At 39.5% G+C, this 25,597-nt stretch overlaps 1 protein-coding gene across 4 annotated transcripts in view; it reads right to left on the bottom strand.

Moving 5' to 3' along the window:
- Positions 1 to 10,081: 10,081 nt before the first annotated feature.
- The window catches only part of LOC133652298 (glutamate receptor-interacting protein 2-like), a 400,480-nt gene continuing 384,964 nt past the window's right edge, over positions 10,082 to 25,597 (bottom strand). For all 4 annotated transcript variants that reach the window (XM_062050915.1, XM_062050888.1, XM_062050898.1 and 1 more), the window contains exons 15-25: positions 23,809 to 23,872; positions 23,590 to 23,735; positions 21,971 to 22,115; positions 19,870 to 20,009; positions 17,983 to 18,174; positions 17,756 to 17,915; positions 16,459 to 16,573; positions 16,088 to 16,265; positions 15,815 to 16,014; positions 13,092 to 13,238; positions 10,082 to 11,312 (exon numbers count right to left, since the gene is read on the bottom strand). In XM_062050915.1, coding sequence (XP_061906899.1) covers positions 11,157 to 11,312; positions 13,092 to 13,238; positions 15,815 to 16,014; positions 16,088 to 16,265; positions 16,459 to 16,573; positions 17,756 to 17,915; positions 17,983 to 18,174; positions 19,870 to 20,009; positions 21,971 to 22,115; positions 23,590 to 23,735; positions 23,809 to 23,872 — 1,643 coding nt within the window. In that variant the 3' untranslated portion in view covers positions 10,082 to 11,156. The remainder of the gene's footprint in view (positions 11,313 to 13,091; positions 13,239 to 15,814; positions 16,015 to 16,087; positions 16,266 to 16,458; positions 16,574 to 17,755; positions 17,916 to 17,982; positions 18,175 to 19,869; positions 20,010 to 21,970; positions 22,116 to 23,589; positions 23,736 to 23,808; positions 23,873 to 25,597) is intronic.

Raw genomic sequence — 25,597 nt, 5'->3', positions numbered from 1 at the left:
GTGAAGGGTAGATATCATGACATCACCTAATCCAATAAACAGTTTGTATCATTTCATCATGTAATCCAGTGAACAGTTAATATCATGACATCGAATCCAATAAACCATATCATGACATCTAATCCAGTAAAAATGTGATATCACGACCACCTAATCCAATGAAGAGTTGATATCACGGCATTTAATTTAGTGAACAGTATCGTGTCATTGTGTAATCCAACGAACAGTGGATATCATGGCATCTAATTTAGTGAACAGTATCACGTCATTGTGTAATCCGAAGGACAGTGGATGTCATGGCGTCTAATTTAGTGAACAGTATCATGCCATTGTGTAATCAAATGAACAGTTGACATTGTGACACTAATTTAGTGAACAGTGGATACGGCATTTATCTTGATATGATTGCATCTAAACCATGGGAACCGGCTGATATCATGACAATTGTGTAAACCAGTGAAACATTTATATCATGACACCATCTAATCCATTGAACAGTTGATATCATGCCATTGTGTAATACAGTGAACAGTTGACATGACATTAATCTAGTGAACAGGTAAAATCACAACATCTAATCCAGGAACCAGTTGATATCATGACATCATCTAATCCAGTGAACAGTTACATTGCCAATGTTTAATACAGTGAACAGTTGATATCATGACATTGTGTAATCAATTGTAATGGCCGCCGGGATCCATCCATATATATAAATATTTCCAGTCACAATTAATTAGCTTGTGCTCAGCTGGGGGGAAGGAAAAAAAAAATATATATATACTTATCATGTCATGGAAGTGTTATGAACTGTTATCACCTGTCAGCCAAATGGTTTTGCTACGGAGCCACTACTTGGAGACAATCCTAATGTTTGACCGTTTTTGTGGATTTCCCATTGGCCTGTGGAGAACTGGGACGTACAGACTCTCACCAGGAGGACTTGAGCTGGATGCTCGGTACCATGAGTAGGCTGCAGCCTCCAACTCAAGTCCTGCTGGTAAGTGTCTTTACGTGCATGTCGCGTAAAACTTTGGGGACTTTGGGAAATCTGTGCTGTATAAACTTTGGATGGTGGTCTGCACTTTGGGGCTGTGGGATTGAGTGTGGTGCAGGTGTCTGTATTTGGTTACATGGATATAAAGGGGGAGATGTTTGTTATGCGGGATTCATTTGTGGGATATTAAACATAAACCTGATCGGTTTGTGGCTAATGGTCATATATGTCTTGTGTGTATTTGTATAACTCGTTCCCGGCCGAATATCAGGTCCCACCTGTGACTCCTTAATTAGCGTAGTGGCAGCGACACTCGCGTTTGTTACACAATGAAACATTGATATCATGTCATCGGTAACACTTTGGTATGGGAAACATTCACCATTAATTAGTTGCTTATTAAATTAACAATGAGTTAATTTAGAGTTATTTAGACACTAGGAGAACATATAAGGGTTAGTGTTAGGGTTACTAATAAGCAATCATTCTGAGGTTATTGAGGGAAGACTCTTAGTTAATAGCTTATTGGTTGTATAATAAGGCCATCCAGAATAAGGCATTAGTAAGTACTTAATAATGACTAATTAAGAGCCAATATGTTGCATGTTAATAAGCAACTAATTAATGGTGGATATGTTCCCCATACTAAAGTGTTACCATGTCAATTTGTAATCTTGTGAACAGTTAAAATCATGACATCTTAATCCAGGAATTAGTTGTTATCATGACATGGTGTAATCCAGTGAACAGTTGATATCATGACATCTTCTAATCCAACAGTTGATATCATGACATTGTGTAATCAATGAAAAGTTGATATCAGGTCATCTAGTCTAGTAAACAGTTGATCTCATGACCTCGGCACATATCCACCTGCTTGGCGTTCGCTTCCCTCCTTTGACTGTTGTCTTTTTCTAGCAAGTGATACAGGTCGTGCTGTTCTTGTCGCTAAAGCAGCGATCATCACAGTCATGCAGCCATTGCAATCAGACGTGATCTTTGGTGCTTTGGTGTCTTTTCTGCTTCAATCGACTCCTTCTTTTGTGTCTGCTTGGTTTTTTCCCCCCGCCCCCACAGTCCCCGCCAGCCAGTCAATGACGACCATGTATTTTTGCGTGTGGGAGCACGTGATGCACTACTTTGTACTGCCCAAATGTGAACATGTGATCTTTATTTTAGTGTGCGGTTTTTTTGTTTTTTTAATTGAGCTCTGCAGCTTGTGTATTTTTTTTTTTTCCTTATTTGCCTTTTTTATTTCAAACATTTTCAATTTGTTACAAAAGTCAATGATGTGCAATACGCTTCCCGTCATATTGTTCCAAAAGTGTTTTGATATTAAAAATGTTCCATATGAAGAATTGAGAATTTACCAGATAATTATTTCCTGTGTGTTATTAGCTCAGTGCTGCCACCCTGCGAGACGTCAGGGAACTACATCAATATGTGTGTACTGTAATTCCTCATTCACTAAAGCCTGGACTTTTCATCATCCTCGCCTCTGTCCTCCAACTGATGGTTTCCATAGCGACGACCATCTCCCGCTCTCCACCCTCCCTTTGTTCATTGGAAAATAACAAGCATTTTAAAGGTTCATTTTTTTGTTTTTGTTTTTTTGGTGTCATCTCTAAGCTTGGAAAAAAAAGTGATCAGGTTTTAAAAATGTCAAACTTGTTTATGGTTGTTTTCTTATTTAAAAACAAATCATCTGGAGACTTTCTGCAGTTTCATTTGTTTCACTACACAACTATTACGTGCAGATATAGTGGATCCCAAATAATGCAGAGACAGTAGCTACAGCAAAAAGGTCTTTATTCTTGAGGGTAAACACAAAAAGGCAGCAAACACAAAGCGATGTTGGCAAAAACTAACACCATGAGGATTCTACAAAGGAAAATAACCAAAATGCAAAACTAAGGACGCTAGGCAAAGCTCGGAAATACTGGGCAGACCCAAAAACTCTCTCCAGTGATAGTTATGTGTATTTCTGGTCTTGTCTTCCTCGTCCGGACAGAAGGATGTCACGGCAGTGCGGCTGGATCAAAAGAGACGTCACGCTGTACATGAACCAAAAGTTGCTTTATTACAAGCGAGCGTCATTACACAGGACTGCAGTTCCCCGGAGGAGCCTAGGTCAAAAAAATGAAGGACTCGAAACTGGAGAAGCCAAACCACCAGTCTTATATTCCTACCTCCTGTCTGTGTGTGGGTTGTGTGTCAGGAGAGCACATCCTGACCATAAAAGGATATATTTGTGTGTAAGTGTCTGGAAAACAACTGCTTTAAGTCATAACTTAAATGTTGGCGTTGAGCTAGACAGGTACTCTCTCCTCAAGGATATGGTTATCACTTTAGCATTCCGAAGTCCCAATTAGGGCGTCTTTCCTACGAGAAGTGATCCAATCTACCCACAAATATCAAACTAAGGGGCCTAATCTTATAATGTGCTCAAACTGGAATACCACTAATTAATTAAACTTGGTGGTTTGCTTTCTCCAAGGTGAATATAAACATTCACCATATGCAGAACAAAATATGAGTTAATTAATTCACTTCAATAGCCAGGACAATGTTTCTGTGGTACAAAGCTCCGGCACCCAAATGCTGACACAAAAATTCAAATGCATAAAACACCATTAATAAACAGAAAAGATGTAAACAACAGAACCCCAACTAGTCTGTGGGATTACGTTCCGAGACTACCAGCTAACCTACTAACAAGTAATTGAGACGCCTGTTAAAATGTAATTTATTATATCTATTTTTGACAGGCTGGATAAGCCAGGATTGACCACCGGCTCGCCCCCCCCCCCCTCCAAATCCTCCTAATAGCTCGATGTTGACGTTCTCCTTGGATTACGGACCGACACTTGCAAAAAAGTTACCGTTGTGATCATTAGTTTAGATTTAGCTCCCGCCTCCATCTTTTCAGCTGCCATTGTTAGCAAAAGACCAAGGAAGCGAATAAACTAAATGCATAGAAGCGTATCTTTATAAATTGGTACCGATTTAGGGAACATGAGATTTGTCTCTGTGAGAAAAGATCAAAAATGACAATGAAAACATCTGCAAAATCTGGGTATCTGGGGATCTGTTGTACAGTAGAAAAAAACAATGTCTGATTGCCTGACCAAAAAGCTGTGAAAAGACTTGAAGGACAAGTCTGGCATGGACCGCAAACAGTCACCTTCGCAGTTTGTTTTTTGTAAACACAACTTTTTGTATGATTCGGTTTTTTGATAAAAAATGTAGGCAACATTTTTCCCCAGTTTTCCTTTGTGTCTCAGTCACCACATGTTTCGGTTTTTGTCCGACCTTTTGGAAATAATTACTAACAAGAACCCAAGTGTTACTGTGTGTGTACTTTTGCACAATTTAGTAGCTGCTATTCTAGTTAAAGTTAAAGTACCACTGATAGTCACACACACACTAGGTGTGGTGAAATTACCCTCTGCATTTGACCCATACCCTTGTTGCACCCCCTGGGAAGTGAGGGGAGCAGTGAGCAGCAGCGGTGGCCACGCGCGGGAATCATTTTGGCGATTTAACCCCCAATTTCAACCCTTGATGCTGAGTGCCAAGCAGGGAGGTAACGGGTCCCATTTTATAGTCTTTGGTATGATTTCAAAGACTATATATTTTATATATATATAAAAATTGCATGCAATGATTTTCCCATCTGTAAAAAACACTTTAAATCACAGGTGTCAAACTCAAGGCCCGGGGGCCAGATCTGGCCCGCGGCATCATTTTATCTGGCCCGCAAACACCTGAAAATTATGCGTCAATAAAGTACTTAATATTTTCTCACTAAATGTAATGGATTTGTTTAATTTTGACTGAAAAGATATATGTACTGCTTGAAACTGCATACCTTTTAAACTTTAATAGTATCCAATATTGGAACAAATATTACAGTATATTATCATACTCTCCAAACATGTTTTGTCTAAATAAAAATAAATAAAAATACTTAATTTTACAGCAAACTACCCATCAAATTAATAAAATAATAAATATATAATAAGAACAGCGTGACATTTATTGTCCTTTTCATTATTTATTATATATATATATATATATATATATATATATATATATATATATATATATATATATATATATATATATATATATATATATACATTTATTATATGTAATTATATATATAAAATAATTATATATATATATATATATATATATATGTATATATATATATACATATATACATATGTATATGTATAAAATAATGATATACATATATATGTATAATTATTTTATATATATAATTACATATAATAAATATGTAATTTTTTATTTTTATATATATAATTTAAAAAAAAAAAAATATATATACATATATATATATATATATATATATATATATATATATATATATATATATATATATATATATATATATATATATATATATATATATATATATATATATATATATATATATACATATAATAAATAATGAAAAGGACAATAACTGGTAGTTTTTATCAATTTACTGTATGTATGTATGTGTGTATGTTAATACTTTAAAATATGCTGTAAAGAACACTAACATTTATTGTCCTTTTTATTATTTATTGCATTTATTTATTTATTTATTTATTATATATATATATATATATATATATATATATATATATATATATATATATATATATATATATATATATATATATATATATATATATATATATATATATATATATATATATATATATATATATATATATATATATATACCTGTATATGACACATTTTGGAGTGACAGTCATGTGGCAGTCATATGTGACTATATGGGGATATACACTACATTGCCAAAAGTATTTGGCCACCCGTCCAAATGATGAGAATCAGGTGTCCTAATCACTTGGCCCGGCCACAGGTGTATAAAATAAAGCACTTAGGCATGGAGACTGTTTCTACAAACATTTGTGAAAGAACTGGCCGCTCTCAGTTATTTCCAGCGTGGAACTGTCATAGGATGCCACCCGTGCAACAAATCCAGTCGTGACATTTCTTCGCTCCAAAATATTCCAAAGTCAACTGTCGGCTTTATTATAAGAACATGGATGAGTTTGGGAACAACAGCAACTCAGCCATGAAGTGGTAGGCCACGTAAACTGACAGAGAAGGGTCAGCGGATGTTGAAGCACATGCAAAGACTTTCTGCACAGTCAGTTGCTACAGAGCTCCAAACTTCGTTCTCTGGAGTGATGAATCACGCTTTTCCATCTGGCAATCTGATGGACGTGTCTGTGTTTGAAGGTTGCCAGGAGAACGGTACATTTCGGACTGCTTTGTGCCGAGTGTGAAATTTGGTGGAGGAGGAATTATGGTGTGGGGTTGTTTTTCAGGAGTTGGGTTTGGCCCCTTAGTTCCAGTGAAAGGAACTTTGAATGCTCCAGGATACCAAAACATTTTGGACAATTCCATGCTCTCAACCTTGTGGGAACAGTTTGGAGCGGGCTCCTTCCTCTTCCAACATGACTGTGCACCAGTGCACAAAGCAAGGTCCATAAAGACATGGATGACAGAGTCTGGTGTGGATGAACTTGACTGGCCTGCACAGAATCCTGTGATAGAACACCTTTGGGATGAATTAGAACGGAGACTGAGAGCCAGGCCTTCTCGACCAACATCAGTGTGTGACTTCACCAAAGCGCTTTTGGAAGAATGGTGGAAAATTCCTATAAACACACTCCGCAACCTTGTGGACAGCCTCCCCAGAAGAGTTGAAGCTGTAATAGCTGCAAATGGTGGACCGACATCATATTGAACCCTATGAGTTAGGAATGGAATGGCACTTCAAGCTTATATGTGAGTCAAGGCAGGTGGCCAAATACTTTTGGCAATATAGTGTATCGCTTTATTGTGTAATGTTCATATTGTTGTTACTCAGCCAGGGTTTGTGGGTCAGATGGACCCATTGCATTTTGTGGCTTTTAATGCCTCACAATCAAACACTTTTATGTTAAAATACTGAACAGATGTTTACCTTATCCCAATAAACATCTGTTCAGTATTTTAACATACAAGTGTTTGATTGTGAGGCATTAAAAGCCACAAAATGCAACGGGTCCATCAGACCCACAAACGCTGTCTGAGTAACAACAATATGAACGTTGCACGGAATATTTCTCTGCCAGTTTCTGCATCCCACAGGGATTCTTCTTTTGTGTTTTTGCACCTGCGGTTCCCACACAAGGTTGCAACATAGTTTGTCAACACTGTCTGTTCTCATTTTCTCGCACATTTGACCCTCTGATGTTCTGTGTACCTACACTCTGTCCTCTTCCTGTCTAGGCCTGCAGTGTGTGTGTGTTTGTGTGCACATGTGTGTGTGTGTGTGTGTGTGTGTGTGTTTTGTGTGTGTGGGTGGGTGCGTGTGGTACACAGAACATCAATTTCCACACTTCTATTAGCCCCGGGTCCAGTGGACCCGGACATCTTATATGTAATAGAAATGTGTAGGGGGGGGTCATTAAATATGTATTCTGATATATGTTCTTCACAGAAAATGAGCCGAAGTCAGTGAGTCTCAGTTTGAAAAATTAATTAGTTGTATCATTTTTCTTTTAATAAAAAATGAAAACGGGTCCCACAGACCCGAACACCACACAAGGGTTAAATGGCTGTGTCAGCTAAACAAAGTTATTTCTAAACACAAATTTTTTGCCATTACATGTCATTTTAAAGCCATCTAACAATTACTATGCTTTAACACGGTGTCAAATATTCATGTATTATGTTGTTAAATGTTTCTTGAATGACTTGAATCAAAAAAAAAAAACCATTTTGTATTTTGTATCAATTTTAGCCTTAACATTTCTATGAGAAGTATATTGTGACATATTTGTCACAATAGCACAAATGGTAAAAAGGCATTAAATACAATATATTTTGTTGTATGTTCTTTTAAGTTTATTTTCGGAATTGAGCACGGAAAAGTGTCAAATCAAAGATTATATTTAGCATGAACGCCCAATGTAACGGAAACATAACATCACACATCTTTGACAGCCTGGTAATAACTTAGTCAAAAATATCTTCAAAGTGTGGAACTGCCCCCATCGTTTTCCTTTTAGCACTAAAGTCTCTTTCATGGCTTCTTTTAACAAAATAACAAGCACAAAGTTACACATTTTATTTTTTTGCACTTTACAACTTTATTTTTCCATGTCCTTCCGACATTTGGGAAGAGTAGCATCATTGTAGAAAAATATCATATTAGAATGACTTTTACACAACACACACGCACACACACGCACACACACACACACTCACACACACACACACACACACATGCACATTAAAGCGCAACCTGGAAAATACATTTTCAAAATGTTTTTCATAACTTTACATTTAAATCTGATTTTAAAAAATCCAGATGATTATTGTGGTTAATTCGCAGGAAGACTGTTCTGAGTAATAACAATACATTATTTATATAATCGTCAGCCATCAGTAATAAATTGTTGATTTTCACATACAAGTTTTTTCCAGATTAGGTTTAAAACAAAATGCCTTCAGCACACGGAACCAGTTACGTACCTTGTGACGTAATGTTTGTGTAACGTCACACACACTGCACACAGAACACATGAGAAACACATAAAATACTGTAATACAAAAAGAGCAAGTGTCAACAAAAATACCACTATGCAGCTTTCAGATCAAAGATTTTCATCCTTCATGACGGTGGCACGGTTTGAGCGGTTTGGCGGCTAAAGTTAAAATACCACTGATAGTCACACACACACTAGGTGTTGTGAAATTACCCTCTGCATTTGACCCATCCCCTTGTTCCACCCCCTGGGAGGTGAGGGGAGGAGCGAGCAGCAGCGGTGGCCGCGCTCGTTAATCATTTTGGTGATTTAACCCCCAATTCCAACCCTTGATGCTGAGTAATGGTAATGGATCCAATTTTCATAGTCTTTGGTATGACTCGGCCGGGGTTTGAACTTACGCACAAATAAATGTGACCTACACACTCCCCTGAACAACCAGCAGAGGGCACTGTAGCCTGATAAGAGATCAGTATCTACATCGGGACAAGGTCATTAAACGGCATTGATACAATAAAATAAGCAGCTAGCACAGTCTTTGAGATTAACTGGATACATTAGCAATAGCTAATACAACACTAACATTAGCTAGCTCAGACCTGTTGTGCGTTCTCTCTGTATAGACGTGGATTTTTTTTGTGCAGAGAACTCCGAGCATTTTGCATATAAAGCATTTAATGCTCTGTGACCCAGACCGCTATGGCTGCAGTGCCCTCTGCTGGTTGTTCAGGGGAGTGTGTCGGTCACATTTATTTGTGCATCTGGTTTGTGGGAGGAATGTCTCATCGACACAAAAAGCAAAAAAGCGATCCACATATGCAAATTCAGTACAAATACAAATATAAAATCAAGCATATTTATATTCAAAAATATATTTACAAATACACGTTTATTTATACAAATTCTTGATTTATTTGTAAGTCACATTTTTATATTTATACATTTCATTTGTATATATTTTCAAATCTCAAAAATATATTTACAAATACTCGTTTATTTATACAAATTATTTATTTATTTGTATATCACATTTGTAATTGTATATTTATTAATATATGCATATGTATAATATCATTTTGATATATATTTATAAATTGACAATTCTACTTCCATACAAAACTGACGTCCTTCCTCAGTGCAGCAGCGTGTAACAACATATTCATACACCAAACTAGTTCCCTAGTTTTTTGTGTCAAGTATTCATAATTTATGTATAATATATAATCAGCATCAAGGGTTGGAATTAGGGGTTAAATCACCAAAATGTTACCCGAGCGCAGCCACCGCTGCTGCTCACTGCTCCCCTCACCTCCCAGGGGGTGGGACAAGGGGATGGGTCAAATGCAGAGGGTAATTTCACTACACCTAGTGTGTGTGTGACTATCAGTGGTTCTTTAACTTTAACTTTATGAGAGTGCATTCGTAACCACGGGACAGCGTAAATCGAGGACCGACTGTATATGCACACTCACGCACACACACACACACACACACACACACGTTACATACTGTACATAGAAAAAAAACAACACAACACTTTGGAAGGCTTTTCTCTCAGCATGTTGTTGCTTTACAAAAGCTCTTTAAAAACACTCTATTCATGACATCTACACTGTGCTTCTTTTTCTTTAGAAGGGCTCGGTAAATAAGAGACAAATAGTCCTTTTAGTCACACACACACACACACACACACACACACACACACACACACACACACACACACACACACACACACACACACACACACACACACACACACACACACACACACACATTGTGAATAGTCACCGTTATTTACATGTAAACACATGTTCATCATTACGATGCTTTCATTTCCATTGTGCACCGTGGGGTGTGTGTGTGTGTGTATTGTCACACAGTGTGGAGGAGAAGTGGGCGAGGAATGTTGACCTTTCCTTAAAGACATTTTTAGTTAACATGGAAAAGTGTATTTAATGTGTGCATATACATGTTTGAAGTCTTTGTGTCCGACCAACAAAGTGAGCTTGAGGGGGGTCATGTGACCGCTAATCCACAAATAATGAGGTCCGCTTTGGCGTTCCGGAAGAAAACAGCAGGTGAAGTAAGCTGGAGGAAAGAATGTCTGCTAAATTGTGAGGATTTTTGGGGGTAGGGGATGGGTGGGGTGCACAGCCCTGGAAGTAATTTTTTTTTTCTCTGAACAGACGAGCGCGGTCTGAAAGGCAGGAAGCACTTACTCTGACATTTTTGCAATCGTGACCCACTTCACATGACCCCGACCCCGAGTCCGACGAGATGAAAAGCCAGGATTTGGTCCTCCATGTTTTTGACCACTTGACATGAGAACAGCCGCCGTCACACAGTTGATGACATCACAGAGTGTGCAGGAAGTCCCTACAAAGTCCCCCATGGTCTCTGATTGTGTTTTTGTGCCAGTTTAGTCTAGTTTAGTGAAAACAACAACGCAGCTTCTAAATTGTGGTGGGTCTTCCGAAAGGCAGGTCCATTTGGCGAAGAAGGACGCTGTATGACAGCGGTAGAACCTGGTGGGCCGGGCATGTGGCTGTTCCTTCAAGTGATTTGGACACCCGTGCTTACAGGTCCAGCGGATGGTGGTCCAAAGTGTTGTTGTTGTCTTCGGCGCCGTCCAGTGGATTTCGACTGATGACCAGCTCCAGTCTGTCGCCGGCCTCCGTGATGAGAGGGACCGCCAAGCAGCAGTCGAAGTCCCTCGTCCGCACGTGGTTTACCTGCACGGCGAGGAGCACAGGCATCTTGACGCCCTCTCCTTCAACACTACTGTACATCCCTCAATTCATAAATTGGCAATTTTACAGACCAAAAGGGTTTAAGCTGAAGTTGAGCACTTATTTCGCCTAACAAAAAAAGGTGAAATAACTGAAAACATGATTTATATGCTAGTGTCTTCAAAATAGCCATCCTTTGCTCTGATTACTGCATTGCACTCTCTTGGCATTCTCTCGATGAGCTTCAAGCACCCCTGTGAAGTGAAAACCATTTCAGGTGACTTTCTCTTGAAGCTCACTGAGAGAATGCCAAGAGTGTGCAAAAACAGAAATCAGAGCAAAGGGTAGCTATTTTGAAGAAACTAGAATATAAAACATGTTTTCAGTTATATCACCTTTTTTGTTAAGTACATAATTCTACGTGTTCATTCATAGTTTTGATGCCTTCAGTGACAATCTACAATGTAAATAGTCATGAAAATAAAGAAAATGCATTGAATGAGGAGAAGGTGTGTCCAAAGTTTTGGCCTGTACTGTAGATTCTCCAAAAATGTTGTTGCATAAACCCTTTCTATTTCCATATCATCAATTCTTATGTGACACGGTATGTTAATTTTCCTATTTCCCAAAAATATATATTTTGTTTTATTTTAGTTGATTGATAGTTTATTAGCATCAAACCATTGCTTTAGAATTACGAGTTCACTCTCTATGGTCTCTAGGAGCTGGCCAAGGTCTTGCCCAGAACAGTACGGGCTTGTATCATCAGCACAGAGAATACAGTTTAGTTTTTCAAAGATTTTACAGACATCATTAATATAACAATATAAACAATTTTGGTCCAAGTACAGAACCTTGGGGTACTCCAAGTGTTATAATCGTTTAAATCTGAATTTACATTGTTCATATGCACAAACTGTTCTCTGCCACCAGGACAACTTTTCAACCAATCATGGGCAGCGTTGGGTAGAATTCAAATAATGAACAATTCGGATACCAATCCCCGTTTTTGTCGATTGTCGATTGTGATTCTTTTAAGAGACTGACCAATCTAAGTCTATGAGCATGAACTGATGAAGCCTACTGAGGTATCGGCACCAGCCGCTAGACTAGATCTGACCAATCTAAGTCTAACACAAGATCTGACCAATCTTTCAGTGTGAACTGATGAAGCCTACTCAACAAGTATATAATCTAAATGTTATGAGGTTTTTTTTTCACGGGAGTACTCTTTTACAAAAGTTTCCCTTTATTTTGGAAAAAAATAAAATAAAACAAATAAAACCTTTTCACATATTTTGTTGTTTCTTGTGTTAGAGTGAGCAATGTTCCAATCCAAATTCAAAAAACAAATAAATACATAAAGAAAAAGATATTCTGATACAGATTCATCCACTGTATTTGTTAATTTTCTAAGGCTTATTTCCTGCTGTAAGGTACTTCCATCTACACTTCTTAAACCTTACTAAGCACTCATTTATTGTGTTATTTCAAGCTAGTTTAGCGATTAACTTGCCTGTAGCTCCTTGGTCTTCCTCTGTGTGTAAAATGTTTAGCCTTGTCCTCCAGTGATAATAAAACTTGTAAGAAAACAGTTTATTTGCTGCAGCGGAGGATTATTGACTTACAGGAGTAGCTGATAGAAAGTCTGTGACAGCTAATCCTTCTGGTCGGCGGACCAGGCATCAAAAATGGGAATCAACGTTTAAAAATGTGGATGTTCCGTGAGAATCAGAAAGTAAGACCCGGTTCTTATTGATGCCCAACCCTATTCAACGGTACCTGAAGAATCCTGTCGTAGGGTCGAAGACCGGATCGGTCAGCGGGTCCGTCTGGTCGCACCATGTTGACGTAAACACCTTTTTCCAGGTAGCCGTCTGACACGCTGAAACCAAAGTCGTCGCTTTCTGGGTCTTTAATCACGGTCACCTGCAGAGCAACATACTTTAGACTTCTTAAGAGGCAGACAAAGACGCATTGGATCCTTAAAAACATCTTAGCGAGATGACTGTCACGGCGCAGACTCGAACCCGCTTCCCCCCTGCAACTGAGTGTCACAGTTCCTCCTCTGGGTGCTCGCATGGACACGCCCCTGCTCACGCTGAGCGCAGCACGCCCACGCAGCGACAAGCCTGCAGACAATCGGCAATCTGAACACCTGTGACTGATGAGGGAGAGCTGGATAAAGGGCAAGTGGACCCAAGGATCCTGGCGGGAACTTAGTTCTCAATGATGACCGTAAGTCTACTCTCGCTTTATGCTCTCTGTTTTCTCTCTGCGTTTTCCCTCCATGCCTGACGTCCTTGTTTGTCCTCCCTCAGTGCCCTCCCGAGTTTTGCCCTTGGTGATTCTTCCGTTGTATTCCCCTGTGGACTTTGGGCTGCCTTCTTTGATCCTTGACCCTCGCCCGGACAGGGACTTTGTCACTCCTCTCCTGCCCTGGATCACCTGCCTGCCCCACAGACTGCCTCGTTCCTTCGCTCTCAACACTTGGTAACACACATTTCAGCTAACTACACACATAGCCTCACACACACACTCTTGGGTTTTGACACTCTCCATTTCCTTAGTTTAGTTTATTAGTTAGTATTGTTCATTATTATTATATATATTGTCTATATACAGTATATATATATATATATATATATATATATATATATATATATATATATACACACACAGTACATATATATATATATATAATACATTATTGAACATTAATGCCCCTGGTGTCTGAGCCGTCATCTCCACTCGAAAAATAACAATTACACAGAGACGAAAATCATGGCAATAACAAGTCTGGTTCCTCTGGGACAAGTGAAACTATTGGAAGAGGAACTGTACTTGTTTTAAAATGTTGATTCACAATCCTTCTACCGGCTCCCCACAGGGCTGTGTGCTGAGCCCTCTTCTGTACTGCCTCTACACCTACGACTGCAGTCCGACCCACAACAACAACCTCATAGTGAAGTTCGCGGACGACACTACAGTTATCTCAAAGGGGGACGAGGCAGCCTACAGAGAGGAAGTCTGGAAGTTGGCAGACTGGTGCTCAGAGAACAACCTTGCTCTGAACACCAAGAAAACCAAGGAGATCGTCGTCGACTTCTGGAAACACAGCACTGACCTAGCCCCCCTCTACATCAAGGGTGAGTGTGTGGAGAGGGTCCACAACTTCCGGTTTCTTGGCGTCCTTATCTCTGACAAAATCTCCTGGTCAGATAACACTACTGCCATCACTAAGAAAGCTCAGCAGCGGCTGCACTTCCTGAGAGTCCTCAAGAAGTACAACCTGGACTTCAACCTCCTGCTGACCTTTAACGCTCATCCATTGAGAGCCTGCTGACATACTGCATCACAGCATGGTACGGCAGCTTGCAGACAGGGAGAGGCTCCAGAGAGTGGTAAAGGCAGCACAGCGGATCATCGGCTGCCATTTCCCCTCCCTGACAGACACATCTCGCTGCCTCAGCAGAGCTACCACCATTATCAAGGACAGTTCCCACCCTGGCTTTGACCTGTTTAACCTGCTGCCCCCAGGAAGGCGCTACAGGGTCATCAGGGCTTAGACAAACAGACTCAAGAACAGTTTTTTCCCTAAAGCCATAACCACGGTGAACTCTCATAGGCACTGATTTTATAGTTTATAATGCTTCTGTATATAGTATAATATTTAATATTTGAACAACACATTCAGAACATTCGTTCTTAGGACTGGACTGTGCACCTTACCTCCTTTTGCTCTAATTTTATTTTTCTTCACTTCCTATGTTTTGCATATTTGTAGACTGTCGCACTGATACCGGAGTTGGTTTTAATGTCATTGTACCTGTCTATAGTGACAATACAAGACATTCTATTCTATGAGACAATAAACATGTGTATTATTTTTTCTGTGCATTCCAAATACTAAAAAACTGCTAGCACGAGGTGGCTAATAATGCAGGTAATGTTCTCAGGAAATACGTTTTGGTTATGCCTAAAATGACCAAATACAGTACATATTTGATGTTATTATGAATGTGCTAGTTACTACATGACATACTTACTTATAGCATGTTTATAATATGCATTTTTTATAGTGTCAATGGAGGTTCTCATGCATCCCGAACAGTATAATCTCAGGGCATTAAATTGATCGCAACTGGACTGTTCTGTTTTTTTTAGAGTGCTATATAGGCGGAATAGATCGTTTCTCCTTTACCTGCATTGTTAGCATTTGTTTGACTGCGTTGTCACGCTACACTACCTTTAACTTGGTGAGTCTACAGACTCCTAAAAGTCTATGGAGAGTCCAAAGCAGAGTTGAGCGAACATTTTGTGTCGCGCGCCACATTGGGTTAACAGATTTGGCTGAATGCCTGCTCTACCATCAACCTGCCTGTGGAGGAGTGTGATGAATGAGTCATCAGGAGGCAATCAAGCTATTCTGGCTTTACAGACGTGGACTCGCTCCAACGTCCATTAAACATTACTCCGTATTTTAAGACCCTTGTTAAACGGACCTTGTGCAGCTCCAGAGGTGTCGGCGACAGAAGTCCTTGCATCTCTTCTTTGATGCGACGAGACTCCCAAGTCCTTTCCGACACCCTTAACGAGGCCTTGGGTTTGGGCTCTTGGTGCATGAGGGGGGACATGCTGTCCTGGAGAATGTGGGCCCCCGGGTGCAGGAGGTCGTCCTGGTTGAAGTGGACCCCCATGTGGTCTATGAGGGGAATGAAAGCTTCGTTGTTGAAATGTGTTGTTGTGCACGTGCAGCGATGCGGTGCTCTCGTCACCTTGGTGGAGGTGGGCTTCGTCGTGCAGGTGGAGCTCCTCGTGTAGGTGCGGCCCCTGGTGGAGAAGGGAATTCCGTCGCAACGGGCTCATCCTGCTGTGGCTCAGGATGGGATCTGGTGGAGGCTTGTTGGCGCATTCTACGCCCAAACTGATGGCCGTGCCCGTCATGATGGACGCCTGCACAAACCAACGGTCCGATGCCTTAAAACTTTTATTTTCACTGAGAAGTATGCTAACACAAAACTCCAAACAACTTTTGTCTTCAAAATATGAAGTGAAAGATGTGAGGTTAATTGCCTCACTGTTGGTTTTAAAAGTTGCAACTAGTCCATGAGGAGACAGTTTGGTTTTACAGCAAATGCAAACAAACCTCAATCTCTCTGAGCAGTTCTGATTGACCGCATGTCTCCAGGTCTTCCAGAGCCTGACACCAGAAACTGTCGTCAGACTCCAGCAGAATTCCGTCCGATTGCTGTCCAACAAAACTGGTTGGAAAAAGAACAAACACTTTCAGTGTGCATCCTGCCAATTCAAAACATTGTAAAAAAAATATAATATATCATATCATCTTTATGCAGATGATACGCAAATCTATGTCCCTTTAAAAAAGAAAAGTGACAAGTTTAAAATCACTTTTAAATTGTCTTGAGGACATAAAAGCATGGTTGGCGGTAAACTTTCTAAACTTAAATGACAACAAAACGGAAATCATTTTATTTGACTCCAAAGTCTAACAGAATGCTCCGCCCAGTGACCAGGACCCCCTGATGCCTTATTTAAAATCAACAGTCACAAATCTTGATTTTAAGTTCGACAATGATTTTAAATTGGAGCAGCAGGTTTACTCCGTTGTAAGATCTATTTTTTATCATCTAAGACTTTTAGCAAAAATTAAATCAGTTTTGTCTTTTAATGACTTTGAGCGGGTAATCCATGCTTTTATTTCAACACGTTTGGACTACTGCAACTCCCTCTACGTTGGAATGAAGCAGGCCTCAATCGCTTGATTGCAGTTACTCCAAAATGCTGCTGCTCGCCTGTTAACTGCAGGCACTAAAAAGCATGAACACATTACCCTCATTTTAGCATCCCTTCACTGGCTCCCAGTTCATTTTAGAATTCATTTTAAAATACTGTTGTTTGTTTTTAAATCTCTTAGCGGATTAGCGCCACAATATATGTTGGACCTTTTAAAAATGTACACCCCGACAAGGTTTCTGAGGTCAGCGGATCACTTTCTTCTTGCCGTCCCAAAAACCTGTTTAAAATCCAGAGGTGATCGAGCATTTTCTGCTGTGGCTCCAAAACTTTGGAACAATATCCCTCTTGCTATTCGAACGGCTCCCTCTTTAATGAGTTTTAAATCACGTCTTAAAACATATTTTTACTCTTTGGCTTTTAAACCAGCAGGAGAGTTGTGTTATTTTAGTCTATTTTATTTTCTCTGAGGTATTTTATGTATTTATTATTTATATAGTTAAATGTTTTATATTACTGACTCTCCTAGTATGTATGTCTTAACTTCTGTGCAGCACTTTGTGAAACTTTTTTTTTTTTTTTTTTAAATGTGCTATATAAATCAAGTGGATTGGATTGGATTGGAATTTGTCTCTGGATTGGGTTTAAGGCAAATAGTAAACAGAAAATTAAAGTCAGAATGGTCTCACCCTGGGGTTTTTTCCCACTCATCCTCACTAAAGCCTCCGTCACTAAAGGGATAGTTCTTCCGACAGCCAGGTGGGGGCGTGATGCTGTGCTGCTGCTTGGCACTACGCCACTCGTGAGGGTGGAGGGCGATGCCGGCTGAAGCCTGGTGTGTGTAGGTGCCTGCATGGGCAAACAACCAGGAAGGTGACCCCTTCAACCTTTGACCCTGCTCTAATCCCAAGCTTACCCTGGCTGCAGTAGCCGGCGTCTAGCCCGGAGCCATCCCATGACTCCATGGCTGAGTCCACGCTGGGGATGGTGGTGGAGTAGAGCTCAGACAGCTTGTTGGTCTGCTGGCTGTCAGTCAGATCGTCTTCGGGGTCGCTGAGCTCGTTCTCTGTCGTGTCCTCTGCCTCGGACGCTTTCCTCTCCTCTGCATCTTGGAAGACAAATGATCAAAGTTCGGGGCGTCCCTTCAGAGTTGTTGCCAAACGGCTAAAAGTTGCTGCGATTTAGGCATTGGTGGGGCAAAGTTAATAAATCAGAACCAGCTCACTTGTCATGGAAGTTTGTGTTACCATGACTTTACAGCAACTAACAATTACATTCGCGTCAGTCTCAAACATTGGGCATCGAGTATCAAGTATTAAACATGGGTCATCTGACATTGAGGTGAGTTGAGTTTATGTTTATTTGGAACATGCATGCATACAACATGATACATCACAATTTCCAGTTTCTCTATTCAACATGTTCACTAAATAATAATTAGTGAAGTAAGTTATATTCCATATAGTGATATACAGTAAGTAAGATTATCTAGAAAATGAATGGATGGATTAAATAAATTCAGATGTTCATTATGGTTCTTCTTCTTTGCACTTTGTAAACACTTTAAGTTTGAAGAGTTTCTTGAAGTAAATTAAATTAGTACATTGTTTAATTTCTTTGCTTAGTCCATCGCATAATTTAAGTCCACATACTGATATACTGAAGGTCTTAAGTGTTGTACGTGCATACAAATGTTTTAAATTACATTTTTCTCTAAGATTATATTTCTCCTCTTTTGTTGAGAAGAATTGGTGTATATTCTTGGGTATTAGGTTATAGTTTGCTTTGTGTATAATTTTAGCTGTTTGCAAATTCACTGCGTCGTGGAATTCCAGTATTTCTGATTCAATGAATAAATGGTTTGCATGTTCTCTATATCCAACATTATGTTTAATTCTCACTGATCTTTTTTGTAACACCATTAATGAATGAAGTGTACTTTTGTAGTTATTTCCCTATATTTCTGCACAATATATATTAGGTAACACTAATGAGCAGTAGAGAATATGAAATTATTTTTGGTCTAGAACATGTTTTGCTTTATTCATTATTGACGGGTTTCTTGCTACTTTATGTTGTATATTTTTTACATGAGATTTCCAATTCATATTATCATCAATCATTATACCTAGAAATTTGGTTTAATTTACTCTTTCAATTTCTATTCCGTCTATTTGTATTTGTGTTTGACTTTACCTTCTACTGTTACCAAATAGCATTATTTTAGTTTTACTGAGATTCCAAGGTAGTCTGTTTTTGTCAAACCATCTTTTTAATTTGTTAATTTCTTCTGTTATTTGTATTAGCTTCTGTGTGTTCTCCCCTGAACACAACGCTGTTGTATCACCTGCGAATAATACTAACTTAAAATCTTTTGTAACTTGACAAATGTCACTTATATAGAGAATGAACAATTTTGGTCGTAGTATTGCTCCCTGAGGTAATCCACAGGATATATTTAGCGTTGCAGATGTGCGTTCGCCAAGCTTCACGTATTGTTTCCTGTTTGTTAAATAACTTCTAATCCCGTTTAAGACCAACCCTCTGATGCCATACTGTTCTAGTTTTTTAAATACAATATCGTGATTAATTGTGCATCGAACACAGAACATCAAGTATCGGACAGCAACCATTACCATCGAACGTTGGACATTGAGCATCGTACATACTGTGGAAGGTATCAGACATTAAACATCAAGCATCGATCAATAAACATCAAGTATCGAGTATCGGACATTGAGCATCAAACATAGAGCATCAAGTATTGGACATCAAGCGTCGAATCCAACACCAACATACTTACTGTCCAGCTGCTTCTTAATCTTAAGAGTGACCGTCTCTCCTGCCATCTGCAAAAGGTGGATGGCCTCGCTCAGAGGTTTACCTTTCAGGCTAACACTGTTAATAGCCAGAATGCGGTCGCCCACGTGAATAGCCCCTGTCCTGGACACACACACGCACACACACACACACACACACACACAGGTGAGGACACTTCATGTGCACTTCAGTGCAACTGTAAGCGCTTGTGAAATATACACTATTTAAGTCGTGATATTACAATTTTTTCCAGTCGCTAGGACACATTTCCCAATACCTAGGTCACTTTTTCAAAACTCTTCACACAGTGAGCACAACAGAAGTATAAATGGGCTAAACTGAGTATCAATTATCATTGCTTTGGCACAAAATGCATTCAATGACTACATCTTTCAAATGACATTAATTATTTTCTCACTTCGACACAACAACCGCCAAAACTCTGTGTACTTACAGGCCAATTTGCACATGCTTACATACTGTTTTCAAAACTGTTCAACTTAAGTTCAAAACAATAACATAATACAAACTTGAATAAGACAGCAATTTGCTACAATTCTACAGCAATATTTTTATAAAATATATTTTAAATTGTAAAATCGATGCTATAATTATTTTCCTCATGGAAGTTGAAGGTTTATGACCACCATCCACATGATCAAATGTCCCTCCTGGATGCAATACAGTATTGTATTTTGGAATTACTCAGTGCAAAAACAATAAAAAAATAATAAAAGACATCAAATATATTGAAGCATTCTGCATCATGTCTGATTCATTCCAGTAACATATATGTTGTTGTGAATTATAAACAGAGATGTCCTTGTTTTACACAAGAAAACATTGTAAAATGCTACCTGTTGCTAGTGTTTTTTAGGTCATTGTTTTGTGGGTGAAAAAGTGTGTTTGTTGTCTGTCAACCTTTGCTAGTGTTCTGGGAGAATAACTTAATTTGAGACATGTATGAAGTGATTTGCTCCTTTTAGTGCATTTTGAAAGTGAAATGAGCTGCTGTGACGAGCTGAAAGTTGGTTTGGAGAACCGTGTGAAGAGTTTTGAAAAAGTGACCTAAGTATTGGGAAATGTGTCCTCGCGACTGTAAAACAACTGTAACAATAAATCATGTTCACATGTGTTAGGAAAGTTACAGGAAGTGAGGGGGTCTCCAAGATGTTGGTGTGTGTCCATTGGTGAGGTCAAAAGTGGATTCAACGTGTACTATTGTTGCAACAGACAGATATATTGTGCTGACTTGAGGACTTTAAATTGGGTCCTGTGAGCAGGGCAACAGGCTGGGGGGCGGACCGGGGAAAGGGGATACTTGCCTCTTGGCCAACGTCAGCAAGGATTAGCTCCGCCTCCACGCGGCCCTACACAGGATCATGATTGTGTAGAAGGGGATGGGGGGGGGGGGGGGGCAGGTTTATTTATAGGGAGATTTATGAGAACAGGTCTTTATCGACGAGGAAATGATGGAACCGTTACATCACGCTCTCTACTGGAGAGTGTGAGTGAGTGTGTGCGGTGTGTGTGTGTGTGTGTGTGTGTGTGTGTGTGTGTGTGTGTGTGTGTGTGTGTGTGTGTGTGTGTGTATGTGTGCAGACACTTGATGAAAGTTACATAAGTTGTATTGCACTGAAGGTGGCGTTGATGAAGACCACCCAGAGTTACGTCATCTTGTCAGCTTGTTCCTCGTCATGCTGACCTCCGGGGCATCAATCACATACGCGTCTGTCACTCGCCATGAGGATTATGGTTCAGAACAAGTTTTTTTATTTTTTTGCTTTAACAAGAAGTCATAATCATCATAATGTTTGACAATAAAATTGATTTTAAATTATATGTTTTCTGCCTTGGTGGATGAGCTTCTTAGCTTGTGTGCTGAGTTTGCTGACCCCCCCCCCCCCAACTCGCATGGTTACCATGGTTACCACTCATTCACAACAGGTTAACTTTAAGGGGGCACACACTCCAAATAGAAATAACTTGGACATAAGAGAAAGAAAAAAAGAAGCTTTATGTGACTTTGTGTGTGTGTGTGTGTGTGTGTGTGTGCGTGTGTGTGCGTGTGTGTGTGAATGCACCTCTCGGCCAGGCCTCGTTTGTTCAGGCCTGAAATGGTGATGGGGTCAAAAGGCTCCTCGGTGCCAGAGATGGTGATGCCCAGCGGGCCTCCATAGCGCTTCAGCTCCACCGTGTAGATGATGCTGCCTGACGTCTCCTGCTCGTCTAGTACACACACACACACACACACACACACACACAAACACACACACGCGCGCACGTACACATTCTCTCACACACACACACACACACACACACACACACACACACACACACACACACACACACACACACACACACACACACACACACACACACACACACACACATGGCATAAAAAGTGTTACTGTTGGTGTAAATGCTGACAAACAATAGACACAAATGCTGTAAGAGGAGGTCAGGGGTCTTTCCATGGACCACTGGTACATGAAGCCGTTTATGGTTACTCCCTGTGTGTGTCACATGACTCTAATCTTTTAGGGGAGTCAAATTTCACATCTTGGCCACCTGCCTTGACTCACATATGAACTTGAAGTGCCATCCCATTTTCTAACCCATAGGGTTCAATATGATGTCGGTCCACCTTTTGCAGCTATTACAGCTTCAACTCTTCTGGGAAGGCTGTCCACAAGGTTGCGGAATGTGTTTATAGGAATTTTCGACCATTCTTCCAAAAGCGCATTGGTGAGGTCACAGAAGGCCTGTCTCTTAGTCTCTGTTCTAATTCATCCCATCAGGTTCAGGTCAGGACTCTGTGCAGGCCAGTCAAGTTCATCCACACCAGACTGTCATCTATGTCTTTATGGACCTTGCCATAAAGATATGTTGGAAGAGGAAGGGGCCCGCTCCAAACTGTTCCCACAAGGTTGGGAGCATGGAATTGTCCAAAATGTTTTGGTATCCTGAAGCATTCAAAGTTATTTTCACCAGAACTAAGGGCCCAAGCCCAACTCCTGAAAAACAACCCCACACCATAATTCCTCCTCCACCAAATTTCAGTCCGAAATGTACCGTTTTCCTGGCAACCTCCAAACCCAGACTCATCCATCAGATTGCCAGATGGAAAAGCGTGATTCATCACTCCAGAGAACGCATGTCCACTGCTCTAGAGTCCAGTGGTGACGTGCTTTACAGCACTGCATCCGACGCTCTGCATTGGACTTGGTGATGTATGGCTTAGAAGCTCCCTGCGTACTGTACGTGGACTAATTTGAAGGTCACAAGGGATTAGGACACCTGATTCTGATCATTTGGATGGGTGGCCAAATACTTTTGGCAATATAGTGTATCTTCTTGTTGTGTGTGTGTGTGTGCGTATTTCACAAAGATAGCTGTTTCAAGAGGTTGAGCAAACATTTGAACTAATTTGCTTTAATGTAGCTTTACATACTACTTATTTATGTAATTTCCCAATTGCCACTTAAGAACCATTACAGTACCTTGTGTACTTGAATCAGTCCTTGTATCAGGAAGAGCTTCCATGCAACATTTTGAAATTAATGCAAAAACTGTCTCATGGAATTATCAAACATGGAACATGTTGAGCCTCTTATGGACTGAGCTGCAGCCAACAGCGTCACCTTGTGGTACAATAAGACATTGCACATCATGGAACAGGTAGTGGGGCAAAAGCACACACCTGAGTTGTCCTCGTCTTTGCGGATCTTCAACTTGACCAGCTCCTCGCACTGCTGGAGGATATGCTCGGCGTCTTCTTTGGAGCAGTTCTCCAGCCGGATGTTGTCGATGGCCAGCAGCTTGTCGCCGGGCTCCAGCGTTCCTGTTCTGAAGGAGAGGAGGTTGAAGCAGTCAGAGCACTGTGGCCTTCAAAAACATCATGAAGGAACAAATACAATACCTGTGGGCCATGCTGCCCTTCTTGATGTCAGAGATGATGAGAGGCTCTCCTGCTTTCTTATTGGCTATGGAGGCAGATGACATCATCGTGAGATGCAGTGAAACACAACATTGGTGTCAAATATGTGTTGTTATTGCAATAAAGAGACTTCACGAGAAGCCTACAACCCCTTTGACTATAGTGGATGTTACATTAGGCATTTTTTTTATTTCAAATTATTATTTTATGGTAATGTTAATATTCATAAGATTGATTGATTGATTGATTGATTGATTGATTGATTGATTGATTGATTGATTGATTGAGAAGTTCATTGACATCTTAAATAATTGAATCCATGTAATGCTTTAAAAAGGCAAATGGATGGCACAAAAATCCAAGAGGCTTGTTTTCCATTGTGGCCCATTATATATTCATCACATTTGATACATTCATTAATAAAAGATATATAACCTCTATCATGTATATCAAATATTACATTAAAAAATTGATGAATTATGTACATATACACAGTATACATGTCAGGTGATTTGAAAAACAATATATACAAAAGTCATATACACTATGTATATGACTATGCACATGTTGACTCCAAGAGTGTGCACAACAGAATGAGAAAATATATATACACTATAACCACATATAAACCTGTTTGATGCTTCGGAAAGTTGCTGGAGATCGATTTTGGTTCAGATCAGGTAGAGGTTGAGCTGAGCCATGATTTTATGGCAGTTTTAAAATTTAGTAGGGAATTTGAATTTTAAGGTCTGTTGATAGTGCATTCCACTGTGTGGTGGCAAAAATAGTAGAATGCATTTTTTCCCATGACAATCTTGAATTTGGGGGGGACCAGGGCAGTGGAACTCCCTCTTGTGTAGTACCTGTGAGCATCACTTACTCTGGTGAAATAGTTGGACAGGTACTTGGGGACAGTTTCTCTGAGTATTTTGAATACCAGGCACATTGTGATTTGGTATACTCTTTCCTCAACTCTAAGCCATCCCAATTTGGAAAAAAGTGGGCTTGAGTTGGGTGAGTCCTGTATGGGAGGTTGAGCAGGAGTCTCACCAGCTTGTTTTGGGAAGTTTGCAGTTTTTTTTTTTTTTGTGGCTTGGGGATACTGGTGAACCATGAGGTGTAGGCATAGTCAAAATGACACTGTATGAGGGCACCGGCAAGGGTCTTAAGTGTATCCCTGTTGATAAACGCAGAAATGCTGCCCAAAAGTATATTCTTCAATGTAAAATCTACTTTGTTGCTTAGGAAGAATGCTGTAAAACTGAAAATATAAACCCTTATCAGTATTTATTAGATCTAACTTAACTTAAACAAGCCTTGAAACAAAACATTGCATATGCAAAAGTGCAATATATTTATATGTACAGTAAATCTATTTATATATGCACCTTCTTTTGTAAATGCAAACACTCTGCACCTTATTGCTCTTTTATCCTGCACTACAACGAGCTAATACAACATTGTGTTCTTATTTGTACTGTGAAGTTCAAATTTGAATGACAATAAAAGGTAGTCTAAGTATTTTTATTATTATTGTTATGATCATTGTTATATATTTCTTTTTTTTAAACTATTTACTTTTTTGGCATTCTTGTATTTTTCTTTCTTTTTTAAATATTTTGTAATCATTTATTTATTTATTGTCTTGTATTTATGTGTGTGCAATTTTAAATACAGCACTGGATTTAAATAAAAAATACACAAGAAATTGCAGATTGTTCATTTAATGCAACTTTTGGCTTATGTCTTCATACAGTGACAGCAGTGACCA

Source organism: Entelurus aequoreus, linkage group LG01, assembly GCF_033978785.1.
Source record: "Entelurus aequoreus isolate RoL-2023_Sb linkage group LG01, RoL_Eaeq_v1.1, whole genome shotgun sequence".
In the NCBI taxonomy this organism is placed as follows: domain Eukaryota; kingdom Metazoa; phylum Chordata; class Actinopteri; order Syngnathiformes; family Syngnathidae; genus Entelurus; species Entelurus aequoreus.
Note: the sequence above shows the minus strand (reverse complement) of the source record. Positions and strands in the feature narration are given on the sequence as shown.